Source organism: Octopus sinensis, linkage group LG25 (assembly GCF_006345805.1).
Source record: "Octopus sinensis linkage group LG25, ASM634580v1, whole genome shotgun sequence".
NCBI classification, from domain to species: domain Eukaryota; kingdom Metazoa; phylum Mollusca; class Cephalopoda; order Octopoda; family Octopodidae; genus Octopus; species Octopus sinensis.
The window spans coordinates 11,829,111-11,839,384 of NC_043021.1; the positions used below are offsets into that span (position 1 = coordinate 11,829,111).

Below are 10,274 nucleotides of genomic sequence, written 5' to 3' on the forward strand. Positions count from 1 at the left end.
GATCCGACTACGTGGCACCTCCTTCAATAGTTGCATTCTATCCTAGCCTCAGGTCGACAATTGGCTTGTGAGTGAAATTTGCTAGAGTGATACTGTAAGGGAGTCTGGCATGTGTGTGTATATTTGGGTGCATGCACATGTCCTAGTTATTGCATGCATGCATACATGACGAGCTTCTTTCAGTTTCCGTCTACCAAATCCACTCACAAGGCTTTGGTTAGCCCAAGGCTATAGTAGAGGACACCTGCCCAAGGTGCCATGCAGTGGGGACTGAACCCGGAACCATGTGGTTGGTAAGCAAGCTGCTTACCACACAGCCACTCCTGTGTCAATACTCTTTTACTTGTTTCAGTCATTTGACTGTGGCCATGCTGGAGCACCGCCTTTTTAGTCGAACAAATCGACCCCAGGACTTATTTTTTGTAAGCCTAGTACTTATTCTATCGGTCTCTTTTGCCGAACCGCTAAGTTACGGGGACGTAAACACATCAGCATCAGTTGTCAAGCGATGTTGGGGGGACAAACACAGGCACACTAACATATACAGACACACATACATACATATATATATACATATATAGGACGGGCTTCTTTCAGTTTCCGTCTTCTAAATCCACTCACAAGGCTTTGGTCAGCCCGAGGCTATAGTAGAAGACACTCACCCAAGGTGCTACGCAGTGGGATTGAACCCGGAACCATGTGGTTCGTAAGCAAGCTACTTAGCACACAGCCACACTAAAAATATATCTCGAATATATCTCAATGAAGTCATATATTTTTATTTTTACTTTTTGGTTTTGGTAGCTGTAATGAAGATTTTGGCCCCTCAAATGGTTTCAAATGCCATAGACATAACAAGAATCCCTCATGAACGACAACTAAACTCATGTCACTGGTTATCACAGACATCTAGAAGCTTTTTTGAAAGTGTAATTGATGATGCCCTTGTATCTAAAGACATCTGCTTGAAAAATGGTATTCAGTAAGTTTCCCTTAAAATTTTTTTTCTTTCTCATGCCGGTGACACATGAAAGACACCCATGCCGGTGACATGCTAAAGGCACCCGTGCTGTGGACATGTTGAAGGCATCCATGCAGGTGATACATAAAAGGCATCCCGTACACTCTGTGAAGTGGTTGGCATTAGGAAGGGCATCCAGCCATAAAAAACAAACAAACCAAAACAAACTATTGCCTAGTGCAGTTCTCTGGCTTACCATCTCTAGTTAATCCAGCACAGACAACAGGTGTTAGATGATGATGATGGATTTTTATAATCCCTTTTTGCTTATCTCAATGGATTATCTGTTTAACCCCTTTTTTTATCATATTTCTGTTGAAATACAATAACCGTTTTTATAAATATTGAAAATACTGAAAAAATTTGAAGATAATTATATCATACACATCCCTGCTCACTGCTATATCAGGGCAGAGATGGCTATTTGCAAGTGTGAACCCTGTGAGTCAGAGTAGCATTCCAAGCACCTCTCTGGGGCAATGCCGTTACCTTTTGGTCGACTGGGATCATGAGGAGAGTTAACAAGCCTTTTTAAATATTACTTGTCTCGGGAAGAGTCATTTTATTTATTCTTTTACACTCTTACTTGCTTCAGTCATTTGACTGTGGCCATGCTGGAGCCCTTCCTAATGCCAACCACTGCAAGTGTGTAACGATGCCTTTTACATATCACCAGCATTGGTGACTTTTACGTGTATGTGTGTCTTTGTGTTTGTCTCCCACCACTGCTTGACAACTGGTGTTGGTGTGTTTACATCCCCATAACTTATTGGTTTGGCAAAAGAGACCAATAGAATAAGTACCAGGTTTAAAAAAAAAAAAACAAATGGTGGGGCCAATTAGTTTGACCAAAATTCCTCAAGGCAGTGCCCCAGCATGGCTGCAGCCTAATGACTGAAGCAAATAAAAGATAAAACTTGATCCATTTAGGGATGGTAGGGTTCATATTGGGTTCATATGGTAGGGTTCATATTGGGCCTGTAACCAATCAGAAATCATTATCGTTAACTTCACATGTTAAGCAGACTCATTATTGGTTTCAAATGTTTATTAGCACAAGGCCAGCAATTTCAGAGAGGGAGGTAAGTTGATTACATCAACCCCAGTGCTCAGCTAGTACTTATTTTATTGTCCCCGGATGGTATGAAAGGCAAAGTTGACCTCAGCAGAATTTGAACTTATAACATTAATACCAAAAGAAATTTCACTAAGCATTTTGTCCAGTGTGCTAATGAATCTGCCATCTTGTTGCCTTACAAATCATCATCATCATCGTCATCGTTTAACGTCCGTTTTCCATGCTAGCATGGGTTGGACGGTTCGACCTGGGTCTGGGAAGCCAGGAGGCTGCACCAGGCACCAGTCTGATCTGGCAGTGTTTCTACAGCTGGATGCCCTTCCTAACGCCAACCACTCCATGAGTGTAGTGGGTGCTTTTTACATGCCACCGGCACAGGGGCCAGAGGAGGCTGGCAACCGGCCACAATCGGTTGGTGCTTTTATGTGTCACCGACACAGACGCCAGTCAGGCGGCTCTGGCATCTGCCACATTCGACAGTGCTTTTCTTTTAACGTTTTTTAATGTTTTTAATAGTAGTTCAAATTTTGATGCAAGACTGGCAAGTTCAGGGGACCAGGTAAGTCAGTTACATTGATCCCAGGGTCAACTAACCAACACTTATTTTATAGAACCTGAAGTGATGAAAGGTGAAGTCAACTTAGTGTTATTTGGGAGAAAAAGGAAAAAAATAGCATCCAGTCCACAGTTGTAAAGTGGTTGGCATTTGGAAGGGCATCCAGTTGTAAAGGACATGCCAAAAAACTGACCATACCTGTGCAGGTGCCACATAATAAAAAGCACTCAGTCCACTCTGCCGAGTGGCTGGTGTTAAAAAGAGCATCCAGCCATAAAAAGCCCTGCCAAAACAGACACTGAAGTCTAGTGCGGTCTTCTGCCTGGCCAGCTCCTGTCAAACCAACCAGCCCATGCCAGCACGGAAGGGGATGTTAAATGATGATGATGATGATGAGGAGAATGGTGATGATGATATGACGATGTGGATGATGATGATGACGATGATGATGATGATGACGATGACTATGATGATGATGGTAATGATGATGATGATGGTGATGATGATGACGACGACGATGATGACGACGATCATGATGATGATGACGACGATGATCATGACTATGATGATGATGATGAGGAGGAGGAGCGTAAAGATGGACAAAAGGCCGCTAAGTATTTTACCCATCATACTGACAATTCTGCCAGTTCACTGCCCTAATGTAAATTCATTATCATTAAAAGAAAACACCGGCTGAAATGTCGGAGTGCACATTGGGCTCACACAGCCAGTCAATTTTATGGGCAGACACCCATAAAATTATCAACCATCGCACAAACAATAACTCTGAGCACCTCTTCAAACTCCACCCATCTAACACCCGTGGACATATTTACAAAGTAAGAAAACAGCACAGCTCCCATGACTTCAGGAAACATTTTTTCACGCTGAGAGTTGCTGAAGCATGGAACAAACTGCCGGCGTCGGTTGTTAGTTGTCGGAGCACTGCATCCTTCAAGGCTTCCATGCTTCCTGAGATTCGCCAACACTACACTTGATTTTCTCCCCTCCATGCACACACGGGCATGTATCTGACTCATACATTGTTCGCTTTCCGGACATTTCTACATTACTGCATGTACTTTATATGCACTTTCTGACAAGTTGTGGTGCACCTGAGCACTGTATACAATAATTTCATTATTATTATTATTATTTTATTTTAATCCATTGATCAAACAAACGAGACAGATTCGACATATTTCTTTTTCTGGTAGGGAGTGTTTATAGTTTAGTCTATTATAGAGAAGTGTAGGAAGGAAATGGTAATATGTTACGAGAGATAAAAGCTGACATCCAGCATTTCTTGTCAATAATGGTCCATTGTTATTAGTTGACAAAGGACAGGAAAGACATGGGATCAAATCTAGATACTGGCATAAGTGCTGATATTAAAAGAAGATGCTTTAGTGTAGATTAAGTGGATGATAGGATGATGGGAGCTCATGCAAACACACACACACACGCACATATGTCTGTGGATGTGTCCATACACAGACATATGCTTATAGAATGGAAGTTAAAAATAGTTTGAAACAGACTTTAGGCGCAGGAGTGGCTGTGTGGTAAGTAGCTTGTTTACCAACCACATGGTCCCAGGTTCAGTCCCACTGCGTAACACCTTGGGCAAGTGTCTTCTACTATAGCCTCGGGCTGACCAAAGCCTTGTGAGTGGATTTGGTAGATGAAAACTGAAAGAAGCCCGTCGTATATATGTATATATATATATATATACGTGTGTGTGTTTGTCCCCCTAGCATTGCTTGACAACCGATGCTGGTGTGTTTATGTCTCCGTTACTTAGCGGTTCGGTAAAAGAGACCAATAGAATAAGTACTGGGCTTACAAAGAATAAGTCCCGGGGTCGAGTTGCTCGATTAAAGGCGGTGCTCCAGCATGGCTGCAGTCAGATGACTGAAACAAGTAAAAGAGTAAAAGAGTATGTTGTATAGAAAAACTAGGCGTGGCTGTGTGGTAAGTACTAGGCTTGCAAAAAATAAGTTCTTGGGTCAATTTGTTCGACTAAAGGTGGTGCTCCAGCGTGGCCACAGTCAAAATGACTGAAACAAATAAAAGAAGAAAAGGAAGAAAAAAAAGAATAAAGATGAGATTTAACCCTTTAGTGTTCAGATTACTCTGTTAAAATGTAATATTTTTTCACTCAAATTGTTTTGAAAAATCAGGCATTATTTTATAGCTTTGAGGTTTCAATGATGTGATTGTTTATTTTTAGAATGTCAATGTAGGTTAGGTGTGAGAGGCTAGAAATGGCCAGTTTGAATATAAAACATGTAGAATATCTGGGCCAGATATGGCCGGTTTAAACACTAAAGGGTTAAGGTATCAGAGAAGAGGATTGTTGCAGAGGAGCTACATGATAACTTACAAAACAAACTGATGAAAAATATTGTCCTTTCAATTGGAAAAAGATGACCTGTGCCACCTCAACCTTTATAACTAAGATATTTTGCTAAATATTTTGTTATATAGGTGTAGGAGTGGCTGTGTGGTAAGTAGCTTGCTTACGAATCACATGATTCCAGGTTCAGTCCCACTGCATGGCACCTTGAAACCAGCTCTGGCTCTGAGTACAAATGTCTTGTTTTCAAAAGTTTTGAATTAAAATCTTCCACCAAACCTTTGTCACAATTTATGTTCCTAACACTAGCTTAATGATAACTAAGATATTTTACTAAATACTTTGTTATATAGGTGTAGGAGTGGCTGTGTGGTAAGTAGCTTGCTTACGAACCACATGATTCCAGGTTCAGTCCCACTGCATGGCACCTTGGGCAAGTGTCTCCTACTGTAGCTTTGGGCCGACCAAAGCCTTGTGAGTGGATTTGGTAGACAGAAACTGAAAGAAGCCTATCACATATACATATATATATATATATATGTGTGTATGTGTTTGTGTGTCTATGTTTGTCCCCCCAACATTGCTTGACAACCGATGCTGGTGTGTTTACGTCCCCGTAACTTAGCTGTTCGGCAAAAGAGAACGATAGAATAAGTACTGGGCTTGCAAAGAATATGTCCTGGGGTCGATTTGCTCGACTAAAGGCGGTGCTCCAGCATGGCCACAGTCAAATGACTGAAACAAGCAAAAGAGTAAAGAGTATATTTAAAGTAACTGAAAGAAACACAGAGCATCTCGAAATGAATAAAGTAGCAAAAGGGTTAATCCAGCCCATTGTGATGACAGTCATTTCGTTTTGACATTGTAGTCATATTCCCGTGTGTTGTTAGCTGTTATGACACTTTACAGACTGGTGTCATTATCGCATGAACTATTAAACAATGCCTGAATCAACGGTTGTCACTCAGTATTCTGTTTGAACAACAGTCAGCAAATTTTGTGGCAGTATCATCATCATCATCATCATCATCATTTAGCGTCCGCTTTCCATGCCTAGCATGGGTTGGACGGTTCAACTGGGGTCTGGGAAGCCAGAAGGCTGCACCAGGCCCAGTCTGATCTGGCAATGTTTCTACGGCTGGATGCCCTTCCTAACGCCAACCACTCCGTGAGTGTAGTGAGTGCTTTTTACGTGCCACTGGCACAGGTGCCAGGGCCACGATCACAAATGGTCAGGAGGCAATTTTCAAAGATCTCAATAAGCACTTTTACAATGTGATTTTAATCCATCATTTTGGAACATCATCCAGATTTGGAATTGTTTTCAGTGGATATTCTGATAAACCTGCTAAAATATCAAAATCTGCTGAAATATAGAATAGAGACTGTCAGAATGATGTGGTCGCTTCTGATAAGAACCCAATAAAATTCGAAAATCGATTAAGGTTGTTCATCATTTTAGGTGTAGGAGTGGCTGTGTGGTAAGTAGCTTGCTTATGAACTACATGGTTCCGGGTTCAGTCCTACTGTGTGGTACTTTGGGCAAGTGTGTTCTACTATAGCCTTGGGCCAACCAAAGCCTTGTGAGTGAATTTGGTAGACAGAAACTGAAAGAAGCCCATCGTATGTATATATATATATATGTATGTGTGTGTGCATATGTTTGTGTGTCTGTGTTTGTTCCCCTAACAGTGCTTAACAACTGATGCTGGTTTGTTTAGTTCTCGTAACTTAGCGGTTCGGCAAAATGACACCAATAGAATAAGTACGAGGCTTACAAAGAATAAGTCCTGGAGTTGATGTGCTCGACTAAAGGTGGTGCTCCAGCATGGCCACAGTCAAATGACTGAAACAAGTAAAAGAGTATATAAGGCGCATGACTCAGTGGTTAAGGTGTTGCACTCACGATTGCGAGATTGTGGGTTCGATTCCTAGACCGGGTGTAGCGTTGTGTTCTTGAGCAAAGCACTTCATTTCACATTGCTCTGCAGTCATTTCGTCATCTGACATGTGGCACCCATTGCACCTGGTGGCACATAAAGACACAAAGATGCCACTAAGCATTTTCAGGAAAACTTATTTTTTCAACGAATTTCAGTTATCAGATGATTTATATTCTTAATAATTAAATATCAGTCGGGGTGGATGAGAAATATAGCCGGTGGTCAGAAGTAAGGTCCGAGAAAATAACATTCTTCCACTGCTCTAGGGACCAATTCTGTAGGCTTTTATTCCACACGAAATACTTTGTAATGTTTGTTTTTGAAAGTAGTGGTTTTCTGATTGCAGCCCTCCTGTGAAATGTGGCTTTGTGCAGCTCCCGGCGAACAGTTTTTGTGGAAGCTGGTTCTTGAGGTGGTTATTAAGCTCTGCAGTAATTTTGGGAGCTGTACTTTTGTGATCCTTTCTAACGATTCAAGTAAGAGTTTGAGAGTCCCTATCTGAAAGTTTTGGTTTTCTTCTGGAGTTTTGTTCCGACAAGGAAGTTTTTCTCTGTTTCTCAAAGGCTGTCATTACTTTTGAGACAGTACTTCTTGATACACCAAACATTTCGGCTGTTTTCGTTACGCTAGCACCTGCCATAGGAGCACCAACAATTTGACCTCTTTGAAAGTCCGATAGATCTGTCATCTTACTGAATTTTAATTACCTTTTACATGTGATATCTGAAAAGAAACAGCAATTTTAGCAAAACATATTAAGCAACACTATTAATAAATCAAAAAACATAAAAATAAACAAGCTCTTGAAGGTTTTATAGATATTTCAAAATTATGATGCTATGATTATTTTGTCCAACCCCTGTAGATCAGTTATTAATTGACATAGCATGCACGTACACACACACATATGTTGACTTTAGTGTATGTAGATCAATAATTAACTGACATTGCTTGGTGTGGCTTGTATTAGACTAATGATAAAGGTCATCAATATACAACTGTGCAGTTGCAAGCATGCTATAGCAGATGGTTAATATGCTGTTTTGAAATGTCTGCTTCCTTTGCAACAGACTTCGAACAGTATGGTCAGTCCATCACCAAAACAATAAACTTTGTTGTGTTCTCCTCCTGAGTGCCTTAAACACACATCTCTATTACTCTTTTACTCATTTCAGTCATTTGACTGTGGCCATGCTGGAGCACCGCCTTTTTAGTCGAACAAATCGACACCAGATCTTATTTTTTGTAAGCCTAGTACTTATTCTATCGGACTCTTTTTTGCCGAATTGCTAATTGATGGGGGATGTAAACACACCAACATCGGTTGTCAAGCGATAGTGGCGGGGGGGGGACAAACGCAAACACAAAATACATACATACATATATATATATATATATATATACACGACAGGCTTCTTTCAGTTTCCGTCTACCAAATCTACTCACAAGGCTTTGGTCAGCCCGAGGCTATAGTAGAAGACACTTGCCCAAGGTGCCACACAGTGGGACTGAACCTGGAACCATGTGGTTGGTAAGCAAGCTTCTTACCACACAGCCACATTATTTTATTAAATTATTCTGTCAAAATTTATACTTATTTTTTTCTCATTGTTTTGAATTAATCATGCATTATCTAGTAACATTGCGATTTTGATGATGGGATTCTCTTTTGCTCTTTTATTTGTTTCAGTCATTTAGTCAAGCAAATCGACCCCAGGACTTATTCTTTGTAAGCCTAGTACATATTCTATCAGGCTCTTTTGCCAAACCACTAAGTTACAGGGACGTAAACACACCAGCATTGGTTGTCAAGTGATGTGGGGGGATCAAAAACACAGACACACACACACAAATATATATATATATATATATATATACACATATATACGATGGGCTTCTTTCAGTTTCCATCTACCAAATCCACTCACAAGGCTTTGGTCGGCTTGAGGCTATAGTAGAAGACACTCACCCAAAGTGCCACGCAGTGGGACTGAACCCGGAACCATGTGGTTCATAAGCAAGCTACTTACCACACAGCCACACCTACACCTTATCTTGTAACTTTGAGACTGTTTATTTTTAGAATGACATTGTAAGGTAGGTGTGAGTGGCCAAATTAGGCCAGTTAAACCCTTTAGCATTCAGATTACTCTGGTCAAAAGTAATGCTTATTTATTCACATTGCTTTGAATTAATCATGCATTATCTCGTAACTTTGAGATTTTGATGAGGTAACTTAATTTTTAGAATGATATTGTCAGGTTGGTGTGAGAGGCCAGATCTGGCCAGTTTGAACATAAGACAGGAAGAATATTTTGGCTGGATATGGCTGGTTCAAATGCTAAAGGTTCAATGGGTAATCTAGCTAAATCTTGGCAGTGTTAGTAAAGTATATTCTAGTCATATCCTGGAGCCAATTCATTTGACTACATCCTTCCCCTAATAATTTTATGATGCTGTGGTTATTTAGACATTTGGTATTTATTTTCATAAAACAGTAGCTGCAACACATCATGATGTATATTTTTTTTATAGTTGTTCATCATTATTATTATTATTACTATTCTGTTTTGTCTGGGGAGAGTCATTTTCTTTTTGTGCCTTATAATTTAACGCACTCACTCGTAGAATTTCCACTTATTTCATATTTTTATTTTCCTAAAATTTTCGTAGCGTCTTGCAACCTTTTCAATAATCTTGATTCTCTTAGTGTTTGTACTGAGAGTCAAGACTATTGAAAAGGTTGCAAGACACAACGAAAATTTTAGGAAAATAAAAATGAGGAATAAGTGGAAATTTTACTGGTGTGTTTAATGAAATCTTTTTCCCACTTAAAATTTTTTTTTTTTATTTTACAGTTTTTCAGATGCATTTCTTGGTCTGAGTACCATGGGAACCAATATGAGTATCAGAAACCTCCAGGAAAGAATTTGCACGGTGTTGGCTATGTGGAAGGAAAAACAGCCAAAGAATGCTGGAAGCACCACCGTGATGCCATGGTTATGTGAGTTGATGGTACATCCTGGTTATGTCACTGGCAACATTGGAGGCTGTGGGATAGGTCCTGACGAATTTTCTCAGTCAAATGAACGACAACATGAAATGGAAATTCTAAAAGAGATGGCATTAATGAATTTTTACCAAAAACATAGCATAGAACTGACATCTTTTAAAACCCTTTTTTAATAATAATAATGATAATGATTCATTTTATTTTTTATTGCCAACAGGGTTCGTTCATCTGTACAAAAAAAATGTAGAATGTACAAAGTTTTATAAAACCAAGGGATGGGGCAAAGACATAAAATATACAAAAA

At 39.9% G+C, this 10,274-nt stretch overlaps 1 protein-coding gene across 1 annotated transcript in view; it reads left to right on the top strand.

Moving 5' to 3' along the window:
* Nucleotides 1-10,274, top strand: part of LOC115224400 (carbohydrate deacetylase) — a 19,836-nt gene extending 9,562 nt beyond the window's left edge. The window contains exons 4-5 of the mRNA XM_029795294.2: nt 805-982; nt 9,816-10,274. Of these exons, the coding sequence (XP_029651154.1) occupies nt 805-982; nt 9,816-10,143 (506 nt within the window). The 3' untranslated portion in view covers nt 10,144-10,274. The remainder of the gene's footprint in view (nt 1-804; nt 983-9,815) is intronic.